At 43.7% G+C, this 27,207-nt stretch overlaps 1 protein-coding gene across 2 annotated transcripts in view; it reads left to right on the top strand.

The window, feature by feature from the left end:
• The window catches only part of PAK2 (p21 (RAC1) activated kinase 2), a 42,914-nt gene extending 16,454 nt beyond the window's left edge, over nt 1-26,460 (top strand). The window contains exons 2-16 of one of the 2 annotated variants that reach the window (XM_027661745.1): nt 4,574-4,784; nt 10,042-10,142; nt 10,636-10,786; nt 11,344-11,375; nt 11,744-11,851; nt 13,108-13,240; nt 13,725-13,788; nt 14,239-14,287; nt 15,932-16,044; nt 16,212-16,329; nt 18,157-18,256; nt 20,845-21,041; nt 21,732-21,869; nt 22,852-22,974; nt 23,217-26,460. In XM_027661745.1, coding sequence (XP_027517546.1) covers nt 4,598-4,784; nt 10,042-10,142; nt 10,636-10,786; nt 11,344-11,375; nt 11,744-11,851; nt 13,108-13,240; nt 13,725-13,788; nt 14,239-14,287; nt 15,932-16,044; nt 16,212-16,329; nt 18,157-18,256; nt 20,845-21,041; nt 21,732-21,869; nt 22,852-22,938 — 1,578 coding nt within the window. In that variant the 5' untranslated portion in view covers nt 4,574-4,597 and the 3' untranslated portion in view covers nt 22,939-22,974; nt 23,217-26,460. Of the gene's footprint in view, nt 1-4,573; nt 4,785-10,041; nt 10,143-10,635; nt 10,787-11,343; nt 11,376-11,743; nt 11,852-13,107; nt 13,241-13,724; nt 13,789-14,238; nt 14,288-15,931; nt 16,045-16,211; nt 16,330-18,156; nt 18,257-20,844; nt 21,042-21,731; nt 21,870-22,851 lie in introns of both variants that reach the window. The other variant, XM_027661744.1, reaches the window with a different exon arrangement.
• Nucleotides 26,461-27,207: the final 747 nt, after the last annotated feature.

The following is a 27,207-nucleotide window of genomic DNA, read 5'->3' as shown; positions in this document are numbered from 1 at the left end:
GATGGTGCTGAGTTAACTGTTGGACCTGGTGATCGGAGAGATCTTTCCCAACCTACATGATTCACTGAGAGAGGAGTTGCAGTTGTGAGGAGCTTGACTTCAGGTCTCCAGCATTGGTAGTGAGTGATTTAGACAGCACAGACCCTGTCTGGACACTCTGCAGTGGAGGAGAAGAGCACATTTGCCCTTCAGCTGCTGCAGTGGGTACTGAGAAGGTGTCCGAGGCTGCTGAGGATGGAGAGGGTAGTTTCATTTTTGCTGCCTCAGTGCAAGGCAGGAAACCTTTGTCAAAAGGAGGGGACAGCAGTTGGGAGGAGTGTCATATACTGGGCATGAGGACTGAGAGTCAGAGGGCCCTGTGGTCACCAGCACTGCCACCTGCAGATGTGTTTTGTGGGTTAAGCAGCAGAATTGTGGGGAGAAAAGCTTTTAGCTCTTTTTATATCTTTTTTTTTTTGAGTATGTAGTGGGTTGCAGTGCTGTCCTGTGGTGGTACTGAATCTGTCTGAAGGCTGTAGTTAAGTATTATTTGCAGCTTCACAGCTCGTCTCTGTGGTTCAATCCATTGCTTTCTAATTCTTGTATTAAGTGTAGTGCAAATAGTGACTGTGTGGGAATTGCTGATGTGCTTGAATACATTATTATTACTGGTATTTCCTTCACTGGCAAAGATGAAAGCGAATCCCTCTTCCACATATTACCTTTAACATACTTTTGTGAGGTTGCTCAAGCTCAGGTTAACTATTTTAGTAAATGTCTTTCAGCCAAACCTAAAAAACCCCCACCATTAATTGTGTTGTCTGATTCTGTCGGAGAAATATGAACCTGACATGTCCTTTGCTGGGTTACAGACTGCTGGCAGGCACAGGGGAAAAAAATTCCCCATGTCCTTGCAGTTCCCTGCACAAGGCATGAATCAGCAGGACAAACACACGTGGGTGGTGGTGCAGCAGTGATTACGTCTGGCTGCTGTGATCTGGACAGGCTCCTTCTCCTCTTTGGGGGACTGAGAGAACAGAAACAGAGCTTCAGAGTGTATTTGCATGCTTCTTTTTATTTTTTTTTTTTCCCCCATTTCTAAAATCCCCCCTCCAGTCATTGCCCATAATGCCAAACCTCCATAGCAATTTCTGAAGTACTTCCTGACGCCGTGGAAATTTCCCTTGTGTGATGAAACCAGGGTAAGGATAGAAGAGAGGGGAACTGCTCTTTTCTTCAGCTGAGTGCAGAAGAAAAAGAGCTGTTTGGATTTGAACCTGGACAAAATGATTGATTTTTTTTTCTTTTTTTTTTTTCCCCCCACCTCTGATGGTAACTGAAGGATTGGAATTCTGCTTCCTGGAGTGTGAGTGGAGCTGTGTGATTTATTTAAATCATGAATTCGAAGCTGCCCTGCATTGAAATGGGCCTTTGTGCAAACTAGGTGTGAATTTAGCACTTTATTTTAAACAATGATCTTTGAAGCAGCCGCTCAGAAATTTCACTACTTTGTGTTAGTAAATAAATCACAGTTGAAGTTTTTCCTTAAAGCTGAGGTTTTCCTAAACCACGGATTTAATGAGCTGGAAGGAGCCAGTCCCTCAGGTGGGAAGCTGATGCCTGGGCTCTTTGTGCCACTCCAGTTTGCTCCACCAGCCCCACGGTTTGTTTTCCCCCTGTGGAGCTCCCGGGCTGTGGGGTCAAGGATCTCTCTGAACACTTTGAACACTCAGCAGCTGATGGGAGCTGCAGCTCTGGGGGTTCTGCTCAGATGCTGTTTCACCAGTTTCTTGAAGTGCCTGATTTTCTTCTGGAATAGATTTGGATTTTCCATATACTTTCTCCCAGCTTGTTGTTTCGCAGTTTCTTCTCTTGGCCACACAAGATGCTAAGGAATAACTCATTTTGGATCAAGAATCTCTAATACTCAGTATGTGATGAGCTGCTTCTGTCACTGAAAATGAAGAATTTTTACTAGAGTGAAGATTTTATTTTAAAAATGAGTCAACAGAAGTGCAGTTATTTTTTATTTATTGATTGATTTGATTTATAACCTGAATACCACATTACAGCATCATTAATTTGGTGACTGGGCTCTCTAAGGGAGCGTGTGGAGGAATTACTGTGGGTTTGGAGGACCAAGTCTGTTCTTGTCCAGTTTCAGATGCAGGTGAGTTGTTTATCCTTACATCCTGCTCTTGCTATTATCAGACAGCTCAAAAAAATCTGCACAGGTGGAGGAAATAATTGGGTTTGTTTTAGAAAATACAAAAGGCTACTCATGATGTTTCTTTCTTCACACAGTTTGTATCATTTTGGCATTCAAGCTATATGATGTGCTTATTTGCCTACTGATTTTTTTAGCTGTCTGATTGCATTTGTTCAAAAGAAGGAATTCTTTATCTGTCTGTTCCCACTTGGATAGCTATGGACCCTCTATGCTGCTCTTTTCTGAGGTTTGATTAGCAGAAAGGACATAGATTATGGTCCCCTGTGCTGCCATCACTCCAAACCCAACTTCAATAGGACTTTCCAATATATATCTGTATATATGAATATATATTTTTTGGAATATACATCCATATCTGTATGTATGAATATGCACTTTTTACATTTTTGATTGAATAAATCAGTTTGACTTGGTGGATATATTGTGTGTATATATATAAGGTGAATACCTTATATTTGGTTTATACATCTCAAGTTGGTGTCAGGTATTTGGTGCAAACAGTGTTTTGTAAAGGGAAGCATTTGGAATTAAAATCTCTGTGGGTAGGCTGCTCAGGCCTGCTGTTGGATTGCAGGATACTTAATTTTTTTTCCTCCACGTTGCAGTGCAGGTACTGGAAAACACAGAATGTCCTGTAGATAAGTTGCAGCCTTTGAAAGAGCAATCAGTAAGTGAATTTGGAAGAGTGTTGGGCAGTGGAATCACTGCCTGACTCCCAAGTGCATCCCTGCAGACTCCTTCGGGTGTGGCAGGTCTGTTTATCACCCCATCATCAGCAAAGGGCTCCAGGGCAGGTCTGTAGACCTGTGTGATTTATTTAAATCATGAATTCGAAGCTGCCATGAAGAGATGGGTGTTGCAAAGCTCGAGGAGCTCTTCCCCAGCAGCCTCCAAGTCAGTGGAGCAACCAGCACATGTCCAGTTTTTACTGCGCTGCCAGAGTGTTGTGCTACTTGTGCCTCTGAAGGTGTTTGTGCAGAAATGATGTGCTTCCGTGGGCATTTATGGGGATAATTAATTTTAATTTCCTTGGATCTTAACGACATAAACCAGTGTGCTCTTGTGCTGCCCCAGTCCAGGCTGCTGGCCTGATTTGTGTCCATCTGTTGGGATTTGTCAGCATTCACCCACCCTGTGAAATGACAGGGAATGACAGTCCACATCCTTTCAGTTCTTCTGCTCAGGCCCTGCTGGCAGGATGCAGGTGCCGTGTGAGACGTTGGGTAGCACAATAATTGAGAGGGGATTGCACTGTCTTGTCCTGGCTCTTGTGAATAATGACACTGATAACATGTGGCTGTGACTGAGTCATGCCCTGGCACCATGATGGGAAGTTGGTAGGCACCAGGAGGCCATTCATTTCCCAAACTGTTGTGAGAGGAGAAGGAGGAGGAAATATGTTGGCTCCTGTTCCAAAGAGGTAGCTTGTCATTTGAGTGAACAGAGGAATTTGGTGCTTGTTTGTTACTCAGCTGTTATTGAGAGGTAATTTCTGTAAATCTTTCTTTGTGCCATTTACTCTATCAGAGAGGTGCCTGTTTCCTGGTGATCAGAGAAAAATCTCCAGAATATTATGAGGAGGGAGGAAATACCAGTGCAGGTTTTTTTGAATAGGGAATGTGTCATGTAGATGTTTTATTGTGCTGTGGTTTTAGCTTTAGCAGCTTTTTGTCCATGTTCTCGCTCATGTTTTTGTTCAGAATTCAAAAAGGATTGTGGTGATACTATATATGCTTTTTTAGAAAAGGAGAAAGTGTGGCACCAAGTGGGGAAGCAATGCAAGGCCCCATTCAGAAGTGGAGTGCACCCTGTGGATCTTAGTCCTGTGCTCTTTAATGTAGGCTGTGTAGTATGGGTAGAGATTCTTAATGCAGCTTAATGTGGACAGTGTGCTGAATTGTGACTTACTAACATAAGCAGTTCTTTTGTTCCCAAGATCTTGTCTGATAAATGACAAGAAGGAAAACATCTAAGGCTTTTAAAGCTGTTTGGTACTAGAGTATGAAACTCTTTGGGCTAGAGCTACCCTTAAAAGGTGTTGTACTTGCGCCCTTACTGCGCCCTTTGTGTGAGCAGGGAACCAGATCTGGGAATTGTTCATTTTGTCTGGGTTAGTTTTATCACTGGAAACGTTTGTTGCTCCATCCCACAAATGCTGCTGCTTGCAGAAATGAATGGGTGTCCCAGAAGTGGGAATGAGGAAGGGATTTGCTTCCTTTGGTGGAGGTGTCAGTGCCCGTGCAGTGCTTGCTGTGTTCCTCAAAGTTGAATTCACACCTCCTTCCACTTGTCCAACAGAAGAAATGCTACATTCCTGCATTCCTGTGCTCTTTCTCTATGTTAACACAAATATTTCTCTTCCAGGGCTTTCACTAGCTATTGAGAACCATGTCTGACAACGGAGAACTGGAAGACAAGCCACCAGCTCCTCCTGTCCGGATGAGCAGTGTCATCTTCAGTTCAGGGGGCAAAGATCCTTTGGCCGCCAACCACAGCTTGAAACCCCTGCCCTCTGTCCCAGAAGAGAGAAAACCTAGGTCGAAAATCATCTCCATATTCTATAGCAATGAAAAAGGTAAGATGCCTCTCTCTTCCAAGGTATTCCTTTGCTCTCCTTGTAAGTTTTGGTAGTCCTTTAGACATCTGAGTCCAGCCTGTCCAAGCACAGGGGACTGGAAAACCACCACCTATTGCTTCTCCTGTTTGCTGCCCAGTTTGAAGAAATGCATTTCCAAACAACCCTAATAGATGTCTGCCCTTCCTGGGGATCATGTTACTTAAATGCGATTTCTGGTTTAAACTGAGCATCCAACTGGTTTTATGTTGATGATCGTTCATGTGGCACCTTGAGGAGGAAAAAAGATAGTAAAGAAATAGCAGTGAAAGTGCAGTGTGCATGTGGGAAAACGGGGAGAAATTACATCCTTTTACCTGTGGAAATGCACTGTTAGGATTGATTACTCGGGGGGGGAAAAGCTGGGTTGCTGTAATCAGGGTTATTTCTGGGAAAAAATGTGCTATAATGAAACTAGGCTGTGGTTGTGTGTTGTTTCTGTCCTCTTTTCTGTATATACAGCACTGGAGTCTAATCCTGTCTCTCCAGGATGTCTGTATCCATGTACAACAGAAGGGTGCATAGATAGAAATATCTTCTAGCATCTGGGTGGTAAAACTGCACAGGCAGTTAAGCCTGGCCTGAGGCAGCTCAGGGACTTAAGCCTGACCTGTATCTGCTGAGGATTTTATTAATCTACTAGTTAACATTTTTCTGGTCACTATTACTATGCCCCTTGGAGAAGACCCTGCTGCTCTTAGTTCCTTCTAGTTGTGCTCTTGTCTCCCTGTGCCTTGCTGCTGGTGTGCTGTAGAGGTGCAGGGCTGGTTTGGTCATGCCAACACAAGGTTTGGTTGTTTCAAGAGGTTTTGCTCCTCTGGTTGTTTATTCTCTTGGCTGAGTGTTCTCCCCAGGGCTGGTTTTCACTCTCACTCAGCTGTGTGAGCAGTCCCTTTGCAGCCATTCCTCACCCTGGAGATAAAACCTGGAGGGCAGGCTTCCCTCTCATTCCAAAGTCTGGCTTTCCGCTCTCAACAGTAGGTGTGTTTTCCTTTGGGGAGGATGGAAGGATTTTTGGCCAGTGTAGCTTTGGGAGGCAGCATAGTTACTTCACAAGTTCATTTCTAGTGAATTAGGTGCCTATGGCTGGGTTGCAGGAGTAGCAGTGGTGGTCTTTTTACTGACATGGGTGAGCCTGAAGGAGGTGAGTCTGTAAGCAGAAAGTGAGAAGCTACTACAGGTTGGTGGCAGCACCCCAAGAGAGATTCCAGACCTCTGAGGGTGGTGAATTTGGGTGCTGAAGGTGGCAAATCTGGGTGCTGTCAGCTCGGGGCAGTGGCACGTGTCTGGAGCAGGTTCTGGCTTAGCCCTTCAATCCTGCAGAAACTGGTGTTTTACTATTAAATTGTTGGTTGTGGGAGGAAATGCCTGGAATTTGTCATGGTGAGTGCTGCAAGGAAATCTTGTGGGAGAATCAGACCTGCCCATCTTCAGGCAGGAATGTCTTAGGAGCTGGGATGGCACTTGTCATGTTGCATTGATGGTTCATCAGATCATTTGATCCCTTTTTACAGACAGAGTTATAGTAAAGTAGAACATAAACCCCATGTGAAGGAAGGTTTTGCTTGCTCTGTATTAGTAAGACAAATGAATTGTGAATACAAGTGGGCACAGTACAGCTGGAGAGCTTTGTGACATTCCATAGCACCTTTTCTTCTCCACAGATGTTTTCTCTTTCCATCTTGATGGTGGTTTTGTTGGTTGCTGAAATGTCTGGGGAGGTGGTTGAGGAATTACCTAAAATTGTATTGGCTCATCTGAGATTGCTTTGGAGTCCCGTTAAGTTTATTTAGACCACTCTAAATACTGGTGTGTACCAAATTTAGGGAAATTTATCTGCATACTTGCTTAGAATGTGTGTCTATCTACTGATACTTAGTGTTGCAAATTAAAATGGAAGGAGTAATTTCTGCTGAGAAAAATACATTTTAAGAAAAATCGTGTCTGTTGGTGTTTTCTAGATGTCAAAAATTCATTCAGATAATGTACTTCTGAAAAAAAAAAAAAAAGGGCAGATTTTCCTGTTAGTCAAGATAATGTGGTTAAGAAAAATGAAAATTGAATTACCTAACTGGAAGAAACTGTCTGAAAGGTGTCGTTTTTTTGATTTGGAAGAAACTTATCTATTGGATGACCCACAACAAGGCTAATGCAAACATCCAAAGAAAGGATTTTGGCCCTCAAGTCTGCAAAACTGGCTGTCAAATGTATGCAGAATAGAAGTGGACACAGTGTCTTTCTGGCACTAACACAATAGTCAGATGGTAGTTGTTTTGTTCATTAGCATGGCTGGGATGCACCCTCCCCAGAAATGCTCAGTTAAATCCTTTTTTTCTTGAAACTCAACTACTGGGAAGCCTTATAGAAATATTAGCCTCGTGCTTGGATTTAAAAAATACGCTGGGACTAGATGCAAAATAATCTGTCAACCTGGGATAGAAATTTTGCCGTGGGGAAAAATTTCTCCAGCTGGTGCAAAAGTTAACAAATCGCTACAAAAATGGTAAATTCTCCTTTTCAGAAAATGAAGGGATGCCCTTGCTGTTATCCAGGAATGTTGTTTGGCTTTGTCTGAAAATCTCTGTCCATATGATTTTGCAAGGTCCTCCCTCTTGGGAGGTTTCTGTAGCTGAGGAGGGGATGTGCTTTGGGGGACTCTCTGCAGGTGATGAGATGTAGCAATTAGACAGTTTCTACCCCAAGCCTGAGCTCGTTCTGTGCTGAAATAATCATAAGAGTTTGAAGGGATTATTTAATCACCTCATCAGGGAGGGTTTGTTCCCCCCAGTTCCATTGTTTAGGATAAATGAAGCGATAGTCATCTTCTTACTAGAATACTTAATCACCGTGAATTTCCTTGGCTTGACTTCTGAAGTCAAAGGAACCTCCGTGTGTTTTTGGAAAGCTTTACAATAGTCCCCTAAAAGAAGAAATGTTTGAGCAGAACGTGTTAAAGGAGGTGCTGAGGGCACCACCCAGGGTCGTGCATGTGGCGCGCTCAGGGCAGATTTCGGTGTGGTTTCAGCTGGAGCTCAGTAACTCCAGATGTTCACCTGGAGTCAGCTGCCTGCTGCCACCAGCTGTTGGGAAACAGCTGTGATATTCTTGCCTTGTGCACGGAATTTGGCTGGTGGGAAGCGAGGGATGTGTGAGGATGGGTTTGCCGTGTGAAGTGCCCAGGGCGATGCCTTTGCTGCGAGTGCCTGTGGCTTCATTTGGGGAAGAGTCCAGTTGTGTTTGGGTTGAGTTGTATTTTTGAGGCACCTCCTTAATCACACAGCGTTTCTCCAGCTCACTAAATCCTTCCAAAGGACCTGTGTGTCTTCCCCTCCCGGGAACAGGGGGACTATGCTGCTGTCCCTGCAGGTCCAAGGGGCAAAGTTTTCTCCCACGACCAACAATTTAATAGTAAAACACCAGTTTCTGCAGGATTGAAGGGCTAAGCCAGAACCTGCTCCAGACACGTGCCACTACCCCGAGCTGACAGCACCCAGATTTGCCACCTTCAGCACCCAAATTCACCACCCTCAAAGGTCTGGAATCTCTCTTGGTGTGCTGCCACCACCCTGTAGTAGCTTCCTGCTTACAGACGTATTTCTTTCAGGCCCACCCATGTCAATAAAAGACCACCACTTCCTGCTTTCACTTGCTGTTTGGGACAAGCGTTGCCCTTCACTAAAGGGATTCCCTTTGCAATCCAGAGCTGTTCCAGACCCAGCCAGAGGCTGGGAAGCAGTGTGGCCTCCCCGTGGCCTTGTTCTCAGCGCTCGAGGATGTCCTGCCAGCACATGACTCACCGGGCTTGCCTCTGGCAGGAGCTGTTTGTTTGAAGTGCTGCTCTGCTCCACTGTTCCTGTGGGCAGAGGAATGACTTTTAGTCTCCTTGCCTTGCCTACTGATGGGATCTATGTGTTTTTGGAAGGAGTGGGTTTATTTACACAGCGCACGCTGGATGGGTTGAGCACCAGCTCTCATTCCCTACATGTCAAGTGCTCCTGAACAGGAACCTTCCTAAGGAATATAACTTTTTAAAATATATTTTTTCCCCTCTTACTTTCACACAACTGCAAGAAACTGGGAAGAAATAGGGAGGAAATGGTGCTTTCCTCAGTTTTCACAGCAGCAGTTTCTCCTGTCCCGTGACTGAACGCTGTTGATGAGAACGTCTGACAGCACGTTTGCTTTTTGGCTCTGCCCTGTGCAGCCATATTAAAGATATCCTGTTTATAGCAGCCGTGTCTTTCCACGGCATTGTTCAGCTGGAGGCAGCCCACATGGCTTTTCGTTTGGGAGCATTGTCCTGGCTGCCTGTCCTGTCCTTCCCTTCCCGCCAGCGTGAGGGGATTTCAGGCGGATTCCTGGCTCTGAGCGGCACCGTCTCTGCTTGCTGCAGGGTATTGAAGGGGGTGCTGGTTTACCTGCTTTTTCTGTACTGAAACAACAGGATTTTTAAGGTGAATTTAAAAACAAAGCAGAAAAAAAAAAAAAATTAACCCCCCTCAACCCTCTCCCAAAACCCCCCCAGACAAACAAACGAACAAACAAAAAACCAAAGCCCCAGGCTTTAGAAAACATCTTATAAATTTAATTGGATCTGGGTTGGATTGTGTGCATGGTCTTTCTAATTATCTGTTCCTGCTCCTGGTACTTGTTATGCTTTTTTTTTCCCTTTTAATTTAAATTAGGTAATTGCTCTGAGGCTATAAACTCTTATCTTCATCACAGGAAGTCCTATTTTGCATTAATTAACTTGAATTGAAGCAGTGAGGCAACTGAGTTTTAGGTGTCTTTAGGGTGAACTTGAGGTTGAACTGAAGTTTTCTTCACTACTTTTCTTAATCCTTATTAAAATGTCCTTTTTTGCATTGTAAACATTTAAAAAGTTCAGATTTCATGTGCTCAACAGAGCACTCTGGTGCTCTTAATCACTTATTTTCTTACTGCCATAATATAAATTATTTGAGTGGAACAAGGCATTGATTCTTAGAATCACAGGATGGTTTGGGGCAGAAGGGACCTAAAGACCACCCAGTCCCACCCTCTGCCATGGGCAGGGACACCTTCCCATCGTTGCTCCCAGCCCCGTCCAACCTGGCCTTGGACACTTCAGGGATCCAGGGACAGCCACAGCTTCTCTGGTCAACCTGTGCCAGGACCTTACCACCCTCACAGGGAAGAGTTTCTTCCTGACATCGAGATCTTTGAATGTCTTTTTCAGGAAGCAAGAAGAAAGAAAAGGAGCGGCCAGAAATCTCCCCACCGTCAGATTTTGAACATACCATCCACGTTGGCTTTGATGCTGTTACTGGAGAGTTCACAGTGAGTATTCCTGCCTTGGGGTGCCTTGGAAGACACTCGTGGCCAGTGCTGTAGTGAAGCCAAGGCAATGCTTTAGGTTAAAGTGCAAGTTAGTCTCTGTTTATATCGAAGAACTAATTTTCTGTGTGTTTGTACAGCACACAGAGTTATGATACCGTGACCTGTCAGTGCTTCTCCAGTGTCAGTGTCACATCTGGTGCTTTGTGTCACGTGGGAAAGCCCTCCCTGACAAACCTCCTTCACTTTACTTTTGTTAGTGGGTAACAGTGGTTCTGCTGAGTGTTGTTGTGTCCCCATTCCTCACATCTGGCTCAATATAGCTGGAAGAGGTGCTGTTGTGTTGGCACCATGGTTTGTGTTGCCACCTGTGGCTCCCCATTCAGCACATGTTGCTCATGTGCTTAAGGTTGTGCTTGTTATGCTTTTTATAGAGGGAAGAAGTTTATTTTGCTCTTTAAAACACTAGAACACTTAAAATCCCCTGTTTTTTCAGGGAATGCCAGAACAATGGGCTCGGTTGCTTCAGACCTCAAATATCACCAAGCTAGAACAGAAGAAGAACCCCCAGGCAGTACTGGATGTGCTGAAATTCTATGACTCCAAAGACACAGCAAAACAGAAATATCTGAGTTTTTCTGCTCCAGGTGAGAGCCAAGTGTGTGCAAGACATATTGGAGTTGGGTATTTGGAGCACAGTCTTCCTCTCAGAATAATAAATCAGGTTCAAATGCTGATTCAGTGAGGAACAAGTACTTCAAGGTGGATTTAAAACTTACTGGAAACTGGCGTTGTCCAGTTAATTTCCTGTTTTAAGTGGAGAGTGGAAGAAAGAACTGGATAATTCACAATAGCAGCCAAAATGAACTTGAAGGGGCTGTGTTTCTGAAGCTGGAGCTCTGAGGCTGGTATGAACTGGTTTCATGCTGGAACCCTTTCTCCTCACAGTTGTCTGTGAGCTTGATGTCACCAGCTGGTGACATCAAAGAGGCAAAATAGTTTGTGACTCCCAGGTTGGGAGCCAGTTGGGAGGGCTGAGAGAAAGATTGTCCTACAAACAGGTACAGTTGTGCCTACTTTTCTTCCAAATTATTTGTAGCTTAGTAATAAGGCTGTGTAATACTTTCATCCTTTACTCTATAAAGTTCACTTTGTGTTATTTTTTTCTGATGATTTTATGTATTCTGCTGTTTGTCCTATTTAGAAAAAGATGGTTTCCCTTCAGGAATGCCAACGGTGAGTGTGTTTATTATTATTTGGATAACCTTAGGTGCATACTAATCCAGGTCTTCTGTATTTGTTATATCCTGAATTTCGAAGTATTAAACTGTATAAAGTTTAAAAGTATAAAAATGAGGATATTCTTTGCGGAATAAAAACGTGAATTTTGGGGTCAGCAGGGCATATTTCACTGGAACAACAGTATTTGAGTCTCATTATAAAATGTAATAACTTAGGGATAGATTGATTGGTTTGTTATTTTCTTTTGACATCAGTAAGAATTTTTTTATCTTAATGTGGAAAAAAAAAATCAAGTCTTTAATACTGTGGGGGAGACACTTTTTTTTTTTTTAATTTTTTTTTTAATGTTGGTAAAAATGTAGACCAATGCCAAAGGTTCAGAACCATCAACAACTGTGGCAGATGAGGATGAGGATGATGAAGAAGCTCCTCCTCCTGTGATTGCTCCACGGCCAGATCACACAAAATCGGTGAGCAGCTGGAAAACTTGACAGTGCAGAGTTCTGGAATTCTTTGTATTGCAGAACTTCTACATCTGTTCTCTAGAAAAGTGGTTTTTTTGTGAAATGAGCTGTTGTAAGATTTTTGGGAAGAGTTCTATTTTTTGAATTTGCCAAGAAAATACCTGATTTCTGGATGTCAGTTGGACCAGAAATCCTGAAGTAAATGGAATCATAGAATCATTTAGGTTGAAAAAGACCTCTGAGATCATTGAGATTTGGATCTCTTGGCTGGCTTGTGTTGAAGGTATCCAGTTAAGCTTATCCTTCAACCCAGTGTGTGAGGAGGAGGCTTTTTAGTTCTAAAAATCTATAGGTAGTTTCTGTAACTTGGCCCAGCCCAGTGGCACAAGTGTAGTGTGTTTGATTTTCTTCATTTGATTTGGTGGCAGTGTGACAGCCTCACCAAATACACTACCTGGACCCAAACCAATTCAGATTCAAGACTTGAAAGCTTATTTCACTCACAAAGCCCTCAGCAGCCCATGAACAGTTAAATGCTTCAGAAGTTGTCCTTTAAGTTTTAGTGTAGTCCTCAACCACCCACCCTGGTAAAAACATCCCAGGGATCCCATTTACTCCAGCTCCTTCCTTTGGCTGTGGTAGCTGTACATTTTACCTCTTTGTTGCCCACTTTTTCTCCCTCCAGGAGTGCAAATGTGAATTGTGTTTATTTGTCAACTGGTGCTGCTTTATAATTGCCCACTCTTGGGATGTAGACATATAAAATGTGAGAGCTGGATATTTCTAGAGTAGCTGTGCGTGTCTGAACAGCTCAGGAGGAAATTAAATAAATCTCCAAGAAATTAAATCTTTTAAAAAAACCTCAAATTGGGGGCAACTGGGAAATTTTTTAGAATCTCACGCTTCTTTTCGTGGCAATCATGAGTCTTTTTCCTTTAGATCTTAGTAGGAATTGATGTCTCTATTAATCAGTGATTGCTTCTCTGTTAACTAGCATGGCTTATAAAGAATAAGCAGGTAAAAAAACTCATGAAACATCTGTCCTTGGAAGCTGGGGTTAACTTCCTGGCATCCACTCTGTTCAGGAGGTGCCTTTCAGAGGTCAGTACTGTTGCCAGGGGACTTCAGTGTTTCTCAGGTCTGATTTCTGCCTCCTACCTGTTACAAAATGGTGCCTAGGGATCTTTTCAGGACTGTGATTGTTTTCAGCTGAAGGTCAGCGATTGCAAAGCCAGTGCTCAGGTCCATGGTCTCCTTCACAGATTTATACCCGCTCTGTAATTGACCCCATCCCTGCCCCAGCTGGTGACTCCTGTGCTGACAGCGCCACGAAATCGGGGGATAAGCAGAAAAAGAAGACCAAAATGTCAGATGAAGACATCATGGAAAAACTACGTAGGTGATTTTATTTCAGATAAACAAAGGCTTTAGGACTGGGAGAGGAATATAAAATTTTTGCCCTCGTCCTTATTTTTGTGTAAGAGTTGTGTGGATACCATGCTCGGCTAGTTTTGTGTCAGTAGCTGAGAAAAACGTATTCAGAGGTTATGCTGATTTATAATCTTCAGAGCCCTGTTGGGTAGAAAAATATTATAGAACAGGTTTTTGTGGGTTTGTTTTTTTTTTTTTTGATCAGAGTTCAGTTGTGACAATGTGATCTGCATGTATGTTACAGCCATAATAACACAAAGTAGTTTCTGCTGGGGGTTGTTCCATGACCACCTTGAAGATAATTTTTCAGCGTATTAATGTTCCTGTGCAGCTTCAACTGTTTGTGCATCAGCTTTGCTCCTTGAACTTGGACATATCTTGGCCAGGCCAGCCCTGCTGAAGGGGGACAGTGGGATTGGATTGACTCTTCTGTTGTTTTTTCTTTTAGGCACTATTGTAAGCATAGGAGATCCCAAGAAAAAATACACCAGATATGAAAAAATCGGGCAGGGGTAAGTGTTCCCCCCAACTTTTATTCCCAGTGGGCCAGTGTTGGCAGCACTGTGCTGTTCTCTGTCTCATACTGTTGTGTACCCACCTCTTTCTGTGCAGGCAGAAATGTTGACTGCATTCAGCAGTGATGAATCACAGAATCCCAGAATAGTCTGGGTTGAAAAGGAACTCAAAGCTCCCCTCATTACACCCTCCTGCCATGGGCAGGGACACCTTCCACTCTCCCAGGTTGCTCCAAGCCCCATCCAACCTGGCCTTGGACACTTCCAGGGATCCAGGGACAGCCACAGCTTCTCTGGGCAACAAACTGTAAAGTAAATAAACAGTGAAGGCTTTACACAGTGGTGGAAATTTTGAATTGAAAGGTGAAACAATTTTGTGATTTGGCTGTTTGCTTGTCTGTTACAAAGAGATGCATGTTGCTGTAACATTTTTTTTTCTTTTCACAGGGCTTCAGGTACAGTTTTCACAGCTATTGATGTGGCAACAGGGCAGGAGGTAAGATTCCTGCGTTCATTTTCTCTCAAAATATTCTTCTGGAGGTGGCCAGAATTTCCTCCAGTGCCTCCCATATCTGCTGTCAGCTCTCAGAAGAGTGTTTGTCATAGTCAATTGTAACAGTGTGTGCCTTGTTCTGTAGTAATCCGATGATGAAAGCTTGAAAATAGAGTTTCTGTCTTTCCAGTGAAAAGCAGAGGGAGTGAGGTGTTCCAGAAATGAGTTTGGAAAACAGTTTATCCTTCAAGAACTGCAGGCCTTGGTGTCTTGTGCTTTCAGAAGTAAATCTTTGTTTAGGCTTTGCGCACATGTTCTCTAGTCCCGACTCAGTAAAAGCGATGGTTGTTTCTGTCTCCGTGGAAACAGCTTGTCCCCTGTGATTCCCTGTTGTAGTTAGAATGTCTTCTCCACATCCTACTCTTTTGCTTTTACCCCCTGGTTTCTCCAGACCCACTTAGTGAAATTGGTGACATCAGCAATACTCTGCATGTTTGTCACCAAGTGGCCATCTCTGGCTTCTGTGACTCAAATTTTAGGATTTATTTGCTTCTATTTAACTTTAGATTTCCTTACTTTTCTTTTAATGTTTCTATTTAAATTCTTTCCTTAATTTTCCTTTAAATAAGTATTTAAATACCATTTAAATACCATTCCTTAGGTCACTAGTAAGTAATTGCCCTTTCAGCAGTAATCACATTTACCAGTCTTGCAGTGGAGCACCACATCTTGATAAAACATGAGCCTGTCTATCATCTCTTAATTTGTCTCTCTTAATTTGCTCTCTACTTCATGTCCTCTTACTGGCTGCAGAGTGAGTTTTAGAGCCCAGAGGGGTTGTGGAGTATCTGCTCCTTCAGGTCTCCGTTCCAAACTCACTTACATGAGACCCTCAGCAACCTGCTCCACCTCCACTCTTAGTTATTTTATCATTCTGTGCCACAGAATGACAAGAATCTCTTCCTTTAATGCCCCTGGCAGTATAATAATGATAATTTCTACAAGATTACATTGGTTCTTGTGTTTGGTTTTGGTCTCATGGGTAGGTTGTTTTGTAGACCTCCAAACTACCTCCACAAAGTGTAGCTGGCAGAGCCGGGACAGTTCTTCTCCATTTTAAACTCTGGAATACTTGTCCTGGTTAGCTTATTTCCTGGGCAAGATAGGCCTTTATCTCTCCTTTTCTCTCTGGGACAGTTCATTGATTTGATTGCTTTGAGAGGAATTCCTTCTACCTCCCAGCATTCCTTATACCCAAACACCAATCTGGTCAGAGTATAGAACAACAAATTGCCTCGCCTTGCATTGGAAGGCTCAGACTTTCTCTCTGAGTTGCTACAGGCCTGTTGATAGGAAATTGGGCGAGTCTTTTTATCTCCTGCATGCTCCCTTTTCTATCTGTTCTGGCCTCAGTTACTGTTTGTGGATTCTTTCAGCTGCAAGAGGATGATGCTGGCCACGGCTGCAAGTTGTGTGCTCATCAGGCTGCACTCTTTTAAGTTGTGTGCTAATAAATAAATAACTTGCCAGCTGCAAGCTGTCCTAAACAACTTTAATCCTGTTACAGAATTCCTTCTGACTTTTCACTATATTGAGTGAAAGCTTCTAATGGTTTCAGTGATTGCTGTTTTATTTTGCCCTGTTCAGGTGGCTATTAAACAGATCAACCTGCAGAAACAGCCCAAGAAGGAGCTGATTATTAACGAGATCTTGGTAATGAAGGAGCTAAAGAACCCCAACATAGTCAACTTCTTGGACAGGTAAATGCATCCAGCTGGTGATTCCTTCACCCCTGAGGGTTTCAAGAAGTTACACCCTATACAGACCTGGACTTCCTGTCCCTGAGGGTCTTGGAAGCAAATGAGTCTGTATTTAGGCTTGGTCACCTTGATGGCACGTGGACATGCTTTTGGTTTTCTCTTTGTAGTTACCTTGTAGGAGATGAGTTGTTTGTGGTGATGGAGTATCTGGCTGGGGGCTCCCTAACAGATGTGGTCACAGAGACATGTATGGATGAGGCACAGATTGCTGCTGTCTGCAGAGAGGTGAGTGTTGGACTTGCTGGGTAGAGGGATGAAGGCGCACTCTATTCCCATAGCTTTTATGGAATGCTAAGGTTTGGACTAATTGCAACAACTGCTGTTGGAGCCATTGAGTTAAGAATGAATGATACTGTGAGTAGAAATCAATATTAAAGTTACAGAAAATAACAAAATTAGGTTAACTGAGAAAATTGAGGGGGTTGCAAGTTAGAGTAACACAAAAGAGCTGTGGCAGATTTTGAACTGAGTGTTTGGGAAACTTAGGGAATGGAGCAAATAAAGTCTTTGGGTTTGGTACTTGGGTTGCCTCATCCTGCTGACAGTGTTAACAGAAAGATGTGAATAATGTGGACTGAAGTTCAGGGAGGAGCAATGGAGAAGTTTAGCAGCTGCAAGGAATGGCTTTTTAAACTTTGACTAACAAAGAACATTCAAAGGCACCAAAAGAAAAAATCTTGAGTATTCATGTATGGGTAATGTAGAAAAAAAAAAAAGGAGAAGGAAAAAGCCTGAAAGCTTCCAAGTGTTTTCCAGAAGGAAGAAGGGGAACTGTGTTTGCTCCCAGTGTGAAAGTGGATCTGCTGAGACAGGAGTACTCTAAGAAACATGTACTAAAACAAAGATGAACTGGATGCAGATTATCTATTTTCCCTCTTAGTCATTCTCACAGTGTGTGAAATCTGTAGTTCTGTGCCAGTTAAGCTTTCTTGAGGGATTTCTCAGGAAAATAATTCTCCAGAAGATTGTAGTTGGAATAATTTTAAGGCTGCTGGAAGATTTCAAATGAAAGAGTTAAAAGCAGCTGATATCACACCTTATCAGTGGTTTCTGCCCTGAGTCAGTGCCAGCATCCAGCTCAGGCTTGATTTATTACAGCAGGAGGAGAATTGTGTTATCTGCTGTGCAGGAGAGACCCAGGCTTTTAAAAAACCCATCTGACTCCATCAGCATGACGTCTGCTTTTGTGCCTCACCCAGAGGGAGGGCAGGGAGAGCAAACTTGTGCAGGAACATGCATGGACAGGTAATGGTTTCCTGAGGAACCAGAGCTGGAAGCAGAGAACCCAAAGTGTAACTCTTTCTTGTAACAGTAATGAACTTTTCTGAGGAAGAAGTCAAATATTGAAGTATTGTACCTCATCAAAACTCTGCTGCCCACTATATTTTGCAAATCAGTGTCAATTTGCTAAAGCAAACAGAGATACACAAAACTCACTGGGGACATCTGTGCCAAGCACCAAATGGCAAATGTTCTGCTTGTATTGAAAGAAAAATCTGGCTTTTTTCTTTTGCCTTTTATTCTCAAATAACAAAAGTAAATTTCATTATGGTTTTGGGCAGAAAATTAGTGGGAAAGGTTTTAATCCGAAAACAATGCAAAACCAGTATTAGTGACTTTCAGAATGAAGATGTTTTACAGATTTCACTGTAGAAATTGTGTGGATCTTGGGAATGAACCCTCACCAATTCCCCTTGGTGAGACCTCAGCCTAAAAAGCTCTCACTTAATCCTTTATGGTTCCTCTGTAGAATCTGTGGGATGTACCAGAATTAACATCTGGGATTTCTGAGAGCATCTTGAGTGGTGAGGAGTTTTATATAAGCATTTGTTAAGATAGAGAAAATCTGTGGTTAAATGATTTTTGTCTTCCTGAAATCTGGAGAGTATTTTTTAGCCCAAGAGCTTCCTCTGCTGGTTATTTGCAATAATACCTGTTACATTTTTGCACTCAGAGCTGGCTGAGGGTGTAAACATTGCCTTGAATTTGTGTTCACATATACCAGGCGTGTTTCCATGTGCTGAATGATGGGTTTTTTTCTCTCCTATCCAGTGCTTGCAAGCACTTGAGTTCCTCCATGCCAACCAGGTCATCCACAGAGACATTAAGAGTGACAATGTGCTCTTGGGAATGGATGGATCAGTTAAACTAAGTGAGTAGCTGACAATTGTTTTAATGCTCTGATTCTTCTTTCCAGTGATCTCTGACTCAGTGTGTAAATCAGTAGAAGGAGAGTTGGCAGGGAAATTTGAGGTGGATTTTTATTGACTGTGAGGAATAGAAGTTCATTCTGTGTTACAAAATGTGTAACAGGCAGCAGGTACTGAAATTCTGAGGGCCCTCAGACTCAGGCTGTGAGCCTGTGTTAACCTGGAAGGATGTTGAAGCAAACCTGTGGCCACATGAATACGTTGGTGAATATGAAGTAACTGGTACTATAGAGTGAAGCAAAATGGGAATGATTGCAAGAGAAGAGTTGCAGCAAACTGCAGTAGCTTTTTTAGGATGTTATGGCTTGATTTTAGTGCTTTGCCCCATTCATTAGAAGGCCACCAATGAGAAAACTGTACTTTATTGATCATTCATATTGCAGTCTAGTGTTACCCTGTGCCTTTTCTTGGGCTGAAAGTGTAACACACTTTCGTTAATATAATCACAACAAAAGAAACTTCTTGCTTTTCAGGTAATTGTTGTGCATGCATGGACTTGTGTACATGGTGTGTGTAAATAAAAACGACGTGAAACCACTTGTAGCTGTCAGGACTGTTGAGAAAGTGGTGCATTATTTGAATTTTTGGTATGCAGGAATGTGTAAAACATATAGCAGCCGAAGTGTTAAGGTAAAAAAAAGGTGTAAAGTAAAAAGTGTTTTTACAGTTGGGCAGGAATTTGAAGTGCCATGAAAATGTCTTAACAGTATTCCTTATTCTAGATGGTTTTCAATTTCATTTTATTTATGAGATGGAGCGTGAAGGAAGATTATGAGCAACATAATTTGCTTACCAGCATCTTTGGATGCACTGCTCGCTTGCCTAGAGGGGGTTATTTGTTTTAAGGGTGTGATGTGTTTGTGCACAAACTGTGGATTCAAAGGCTGAAGAGAAGTGAACACTTACAGCAGAGGATGTGGCTGAGAAGAAGTAGCCGGAGAAGGATCAAAATTGCACAAAAGAGGTGTCAAAGCAGAGCAGAGTGGCCAAAGGACAGGGTTGGCAGCCTGAATCAAGAAGCATCACACCCCAGGAGACTGTGGGAGGATGAGGAGGAAGGAGACACAGGAGAAAACAGGAGTCAGCTGTAAAAATGCCCTGTGTGAAGGGGAGGTGTTGTAGTCAGTGCTGAGACACAAGCTCTTCTGAGGCTGTATGACTTTAGAGCTCCTAGCAGTTGTTAAGGGTTGGAGGGTGGAAGAAGTTGTACATCCTTTTAAGCTCTTCCCCTTCTCTGAGGGAGTCTGGTGACAGGACAAGTGTCACCACTGCACAGCTGCACACACCTACACACACGACTGCTGGGGGAAACTGGGTTCCTGCCTGTCCTTTCTCTCTGTGCTGGTGGTGTGGTGCTCAAGGCCTCACTGGGAGGTCAGGAGACACAAACTGCTGCTGCTTCTCTGGGGTGGTCACTGAAATTGGCTGTGCTGTGAGTCAAGTGTGACACCCTGATAAGGCCAAAAACTGCAGGAGAAACTTGGTGACCCCTGTAGGTTTGATTTTTTGGGGTTTTGTTTGTTTGTTTGTTTTGGGTTTGTTTTTTTGTTTTGTGTGGGATTGTTTGGTTTGGTTTTAAGGCAGCATTTTGGCTATCAGGGTGGGGATAGTTCTTTGTGAAATTGTCTTCTTGGTACAAATTGGCACTTCCATGACTGTGGCTCTTTTGTTAGCACTGCTTGGCATAACACTTTCAAAATTTAAATTTCTCTCTTTCTCTCCCTCCCTCTCCTTCTCTCTCTCTCTCTAACTTAGTGTCAATGATAAGGTAATATCTGTCTCCTGCCTTAACTGTGTTCTTATTGATGCTTTACATGCCTGGGAAGTGGGAGTGCTGCAGCTGGATAGAGTAACATGATGGAACATGCATTGCTGCTGCACCTGAAGGCTGTAGGAATAGGTGACTTTTCTCGTTTTCTTGAGTGTGGTTGTTCTCTTTGGTAGTTACCTTGTGGAAAGGTTTGTTTGTCCAGGTTCCTCCTGCTGAGTGGGGGTAGCACTGCACTTACCTGAAGCCTTGTTTCCGTGTCCCTGTCAGCTGTAGTACCTGTCTAGATGGCCAAACTGCTGTGAAATGTTCAACTCAGTAGCTGCACAAGGTACAATCTGTTTAGAAGGGCAGAAGCCATGGATTGTGGATTCATTTCTTCTGGTTCAGGCTGTATAACACACCAAGTGCAGAACACTTGCCTCCTGTGTTCTGCTTGATTGCTTATTTTGGCTGCTACCAGTCTAGAATTATTGAAGGAAGGACTGGGCAAAATACCATTCTTCTGCAGGGTAATTCTTCTCTCCAGAGGACAAAAAACCTTGTCTTCAGTCCACAGAATTCTGCCCTGCTTAAACACCTTCAGGTTTTGCATCTTATCTTGCACGTTGGCTTATTTAATATGGAGAATGGGGGGGGGCAGAAGAAACCCCCCTAAACCCCTCTCAATGAAATATATGTGTAGCAATAGAGAAGTCTTCTAGGAAACCCACTTCTGGGGGTGCACCAGTTTAACCTCTTCATCCTTCTGTTGTCCTGCAGCCGACTTTGGTTTCTGTGCTCAGATCACCCCTGAGCAGAGCAAGCGCAGCACCATGGTGGGAACTCCGTACTGGATGGCTCCAGAGGTGGTCACACGGAAAGCATATGGCCCCAAAGTGGATATCTGGTCTCTGGGCATCATGGCTATTGAGATGGTGGAAGGAGAACCCCCGTACCTCAATGAAAACCCCCTGAGGGTAAGAAGCCCCGGGGTTGGAACTGCTTGTGGGTGTTCACCATGTTTTCAGTAACTGGTCATTAATTGTGTCTACAATAAAAGAAATGAAAAAACCAAGAAGCTTCAGCAGTGCAAGAAAAGTTCTCCAAGGGAAGACACTTGTCTTGAATTTGCAACCATCCCTACCCTGACTCCCCATCCCTGGAAGTGTCCAAGGGCAGGCTGGACAGGGCTTGAACCAACCTGGTCTAGTGGAAGGTGTGCCCATGGCATGAGGGTGGAACCAGATGGTCTTTAATGTCCTTCCAACCCGAACCAGTTCCCTAAACTATCACAGAATCTTGAGGTCAAAATATAGTGTTTCAGTTACAGGCAGGTAAATCCTCTAAATGGAAGATTTTGACCTCAAGATTCTGTGATAGTTTAGGGAAAGTAAATCCATCAGGTTATGAAAAGTGTTGCTCTGTCACAATCTGATATTTTCTTTGCTAAAATAAGTATCTGTTGCCAAAAGATTTTGAATATTATTTTGCTGCTAGCAAGAATAAGTCATGACTGCCTATAATTGTGGCATTTTTACAGCTTAAATCTCGTAAGTTTGAGAAGTAGGCAGCAGAGCCCTTTCTCAGCTAAGGGCTTGCCACTAGACAGGACATTTTGGCATGTTTTAAAGATTTGTTTTTGTTATACACTACTCTTCGTTTTACAGGCTTTATATTTGATAGCAACTAATGGCACACCAGAACTCCAGAACCCCGAGAAACTGTCCCCAATATTCCGGGATTTCTTGAACCGATGTTTGGAGATGGATGTAGAGAAAAGAGGATCAGCCAAAGAACTGCTACAGGTGAGACTCAGCTTCTCCTCACAGTGGGAAGTGCAGAAGCCACGAGTTAATGTCAGCCTGTGATAAACCACATGGCAGACTGGCACCCTTTTTGTGTGTGTGTGTGTTTTCTTCTGAGAACTGTAGTGAGAGCAGTTGGTAGGAACAACAGTCATCAGAGATTTGTAATGCACTCTAAAGTCGTTCTATCACAGTCTGTGCCTTCACTCTGCCACTGCCAAAGCATCCAGCAATTTATGAACTCCCTTCAGGAGCTGGCCACTGATAGCATTTGCATTGCTTTTCCTGTCTTCACTTGCAAATATCCTCCTCAGAGCTCTTTAAAAGAACTGTTTATCTGCTAGTCTGAAGTCTCTGTTCAAGCCCTGAAAAGAAAAGCTGCTGTTTTCCCCAGGGTTCTGCCTTACCAGCTGAGCAGCTGTAGCTCAGTGCACCTGCCATTGTGCCACCATTTCTCCTTTTAGTTTGGATTTTAAATACCTCCTGGAGAAAAGCTGGCTTGTAAAATCAGATCTTCTCGCAGGCTTAAACACCTTCAGGTTTTTTCCTGTGTGAAGGAGTGATAGAATCACTGATGGCCATTCCTGGGGAGAACAAGGAGTAGCTCTGAACCTGGAAGCCAGATGATGTGGAGGCTTTCCCAGTAAAGCCAGCTGCTGCTCCTTGTCTTTCTCTGATTATTCCTTGTTCAGATCTTTGCTGTTTTGCTCATTGTGAGTGCAGCTTCAATACTCACCTTTTCCAAAAGTGGTGAGCTATTCCAGGAGAAACCCCATTGGGTGAGGCAGTATGATCCCAGCCAGCTTGGGATCACCTTTTCCCTACAAACGTCAGGAGAAACGCATGGAACAGTTAGCAGTTAAAATGAAGAATCATTCCTGCCCAGCTCCACACAAACATGAATCCTGCTGAAAAGTAACCCTTTGATGGCCTTTTAAACCGTGTCTTTCACTGATTTCCAGTGTTTCTCTCTTCCTGGCAGCATCCCTTCTTGAAACTGGCCAAACCTCTGTCCAGCTTGACGCCACTGATCTTGGCAGCCAAAGAAGCAATGAAGAGTAACCGCTAACATCCTGCCACAGCCTTCCTCCTTTTTTGTTTGTTTGTATTTTACAAATCTTTATAATATATGAAATTGTTACACTTCAGTGGGGAGGGAAGGGATTTTGGTGGGGGGGGGGAGGGTGGGAAACGTCTGCAGAAGGGAAGAAACTCTCATCCAGAAGACACCCAAAATACATTGTGGCGACTCTAGCGATCCCAGTCTGGGGTCCAGAAGGAATTGAGGACTGAATTACTGGCCTTTATTTGTGTTTTATTCTGATTTTTTTTTTTTTTTTTCCCCAGACAGCCCAGAAATGCCACTTACTGTGCCCGGGGCTTTAAGGGTTTTTAACGACTTCGCTGTAACAGCTCCTGTTCGTTGTACCCTCTGGGTACTTTCAATACTTGAATGACAGGTTCAAGCTTTCAGAGAGCAGTACTAATTTTACCTGCTGATCTCTTTGACTCTCCTCTTCCTCCCCTCTACCCGTTGGCTTCTAAATCCCTCTGGTAAAGCTCCCCCATGACGAGATTCACGGCAGGTGTGGCGAATGTGAAGGTACATCTTTGCCCCTCATTTCTTTTACGGACGAGCTGTTGCTACACTGTAGAATTGACAACTTGGCTACTTAGGGAGTCGTAATGCATGGAGATGTTTTTCACTTTCTAAGATGAATAAGGAGAGGGGGGGAAGAGAAGTGTTCAGCTTTTTCTTATGCCTGTGCTCTGTGGACTTTTTTTTAATCAAAAACGTGGGCTCTTTGTAGAACCGTAATGATCGGTCAAGTCTTTTGATGTGGGTTATGGATATGTAGGTTGGGGTCAGATACTTTATTTATGATCAAATGATCAGTTCTAGTCAGGGCAAGAAAAAATTCCAGCTGTCTTCCTTGTGTGCTCTTTTTTTCCCTGTTAGACTTGCTGGCCAGAAGCTTAAGGGTTAACGTGCTTGGTGCGGTGGGTGGTTTAAAAACATGTATCTATGCTCTGACTCGGGCTTTGGAAGTTATGCTGGTGCCTTTGACTTTTTTATTTTACATTTCCCTTTTTTGTATCAAATACATTTTTGTATATGTTGTAATTTTTTCCCCCAAGCAAATAATGCGTCAACCTATGGAGTTGTCAGAGTTTAAGTATTAGAGCTATTTTTTCCAGTTTTGTATGTGCTCCATTTGTACTAACGAAACCAGAAGAACAAGTAACCAGATCTGAGGACACTGAAGATACAGGATTTTTAAACTATGATCCAAACAGAAGATGATGAACACCTGGAGATGCCAAAGCACTGTTCTGAGGTGGAAGCTGAGGGGAGGACGGTGCTGAGGGGACGTGTCACACTGGTCCTTCTCACTAAAGACGTTGTGCCAGCCAGGACGGCTGCAGTGAACCCTTCAATGCAAGAAAAAGTGCCTCCTTTTGAAGGACAGTGAGAACCAGAGCGGTTGAGTTCTTGGGGTGCTGCCAGGGGCGAGTGTAGCAGAGCCTGTGCCCCTGGCTCCTTCTAGTGCTACAGTCTATGCATTTCAACCTCCCCGAGTGTTTGAGGAAGAGCCAACTGTAGTAACAATGTGCCAAATAAGTCTGTGAAAGAACAACCATGCCTTTAGTGGGATTTTATTGCATTCCCAGTGGGGCAGGGCCTGGGACAGACAAGAGTTATGGTTGGGTATGGACAGAGGACCCTGAATAAAAACCTTTTTGCACACTTTTCCAAACATTGCTGGCAGGGGATAGAAGTCATATTCAGAGAATATCAGTATCTGTATAGAGATAATGACATTTTGAGGACTGGTAGCCAAGGTATGACAAAACCAACTTCCAGCTGAGAGCAACCAGCCAGGACAGTGGAGGCTGTTTGGGTGATGATGGAGGGGAGCAAGGCTGGGGTCTCACAGCATCTGCTGGGACTCAGGAGCTCCTGGGGATTGTGTGGTGCCAGCAGAGTGCCTTGCTGGGCAGGTTCAGCTTGTGTCCTGCTCCTGTGTGGTAGTTAAAATCTGTGTTGGGTGAATTATCTTAACTGTTCCATCACAGGGATAAATTCCTCTAGCTGTGAGTGTAAGAATATGGCTTTAAATTTTAAATTCAAAGAGGTGTCTCATTCCAGCCAAGGAAATCCAGATGCATTTCCCAGGGAAAAAAAAAAATTATTAGGAGCCAGAGACACTGTAATCACCCCAGTTTGAGTGTATCTGGCTCCCTGGTCAAATGGAGCAGCAAGGAGGCTTGGCTGAGGAAAAAACATGTTGTACCAATGGTTCCCTCTTTGTCCATTGCTGGCAATGGACTTGGTAAAACTCCTTGTGCCAGAGTTAAACTGGGAGCTTTTCTTTCTTTCCTCTTTCTGTTTTTTTTTTTTTAATGGCACAATCTATATAAATTTAGCTTTTTTTTTTTTTAATAGAAAGAGAACAAGAAATCATAAGTAATTTTAACTTATTAGTTCACTTTTATTGATGAAAGAGAATGGTTTGAAATATATGTTACAAAATTCGTTCAATTTAGTCCATTTTGGAGATGATTTCTGAAGTTTCAGCCACCTTAGCACACAAAACTTGGCCCAATCCCAAAGTTCCCCAATCGTGTGTGTGACCTGGGAAGGTGTTTAGCTCTGAGGCTGAGAAGTGTCAGCATCTCCCTCTCCCCATGCAGTGGTTGGTATGTGGTGAGGTTTCTCTTGGGGATCAGAGGTGGAGCTGGCAGGAGAGGAGAGCCAGGAGAAGGTTTTTGTGCTGTGCTTTAGTGTCTTGGTGGGTCGGGCATCGCTTTTCCAGCAGTGTCACCTGGATGTGTGTGCCAGGTTAAAACTGCAAGCCGTGGTTTTTTTCCCTGGTGGGAGTAGGTTGGAGTCCTTAAGGCTTGGTGCAGGGCTGGGCAGCTCTGCTTTGTCACTGGGGCAGGTGGAGACCAGCCAGAGCTTGAGGAGGTGATGGGAAGGGACAGATTGCATCCCAACGTGGGCATTCCCGTGCCTCTCTCCTGGGTGCCCACGTGAGATCCTGAGTCAGGATCAAATGTGCACATGATCCATCTGAAGTGTCCCATGTGGTCAGTGGGGCAGCTGTTGGCTGAGATGCAGTGTGCAGGGAATGTGAGACTCCTGGGACTTTCTTGTGATCATAGAATAAACCAGATTTCTCTTTAAAAACAACCATGAGAATGTTCACTTTGCCCTAATGAGACTAATTGGAGCTTCCCCCCTGGCTCTCCGTGCAGGGAGGTTCGAGGGTTTGGCTAAAGCAGATGGGTCCCATTGTCAGAGGGGTTGGGGAGGGACAAGGAAGCGGTTAAGGGTCTCTCCAGCTGGAATTGAGTCAATAAATCTCTCTGGTCTGTTTTTCCCTCTGTTCCTTACGCTGTCGATGGAAATGGAAGTAGGTGCAAGCTTTCTTTTTATTTTTTTAACTGTCTTCAGATGTTAATGTTGCCTTTTGTGTAATTTAATCCCATTATGTTATTTAATTGTTACTGCAATATTAACTACTGTATTTGTTGACTTTGTTTAATAACTGTTCTTTCAGGGCTAGAAATAAACTTTTAAAAAACATTCGGGGGTCCCCCCCCCCCTTTCCCTGTCATGAATTTATACCTTTGAAGACAAGAGTAGCTGAAAGAGTTCATGTGTCTTACTGAGATTAACAGAATGTATTTGTAATTAGGCTTTAATGGTAGTGGATATAATTTCATGCTATACCAACCTGTTTCTTTTAAAATGTTGTTACTCATCAGTGTCTGTGCCTGCCTTGGGGTTGCCACAAGCTCTCCTTCCTGCCATGCAGTGCTAGGGAACGGCTGTGCCCCCCACAAAAAGCTCTGGATTACCTTATGGGAGGACAGCAGCTCTGGGACACCCTTTTACACCCATTGTGGAAGAGAGATCCCTCATTTCCTTGTGAAGGGAGCAAGGCAGAGGTCACCCTGGTTTGTCACAGCCACATTTTCCACCGTCTGTTTGCCATGACCAGGGTGGGACTGACGGGCCAGTGAACTGCGGTCGTGGCAGTTCCGTGGCTATTCCAAACGAGCTGCTTTATTGGAGATCATCCATATCCTGCATATAAACATTACAGCATGGGAAGCACAGGCCTTGAGCTGTCCTGGTGGCTGCTGGGAAGATGTGGCTCCTGGATTTGCGCTGTCTCCGCTGATCAGCGTTTGACCATCAGAAGGAGGACGTGGAGTGTCCACAGCTCTCTGAGGACTTGGGATGGCATCCTTGGCCTCCATGGCTCTAGGGAGTCACTCTTGCTTTTCAATGAACCTACAAAAATGGTGTGGGGTCTAGGCCTGCCAG

Source organism: Corapipo altera, unplaced genomic scaffold, assembly GCF_003945725.1.
Source record: "Corapipo altera isolate COAL_440 unplaced genomic scaffold, ASM394572v1 175, whole genome shotgun sequence".
NCBI classification, from domain to species: domain Eukaryota; kingdom Metazoa; phylum Chordata; class Aves; order Passeriformes; family Pipridae; genus Corapipo; species Corapipo altera.
This window is presented reverse-complemented; position numbering and strand designations above follow the sequence as displayed.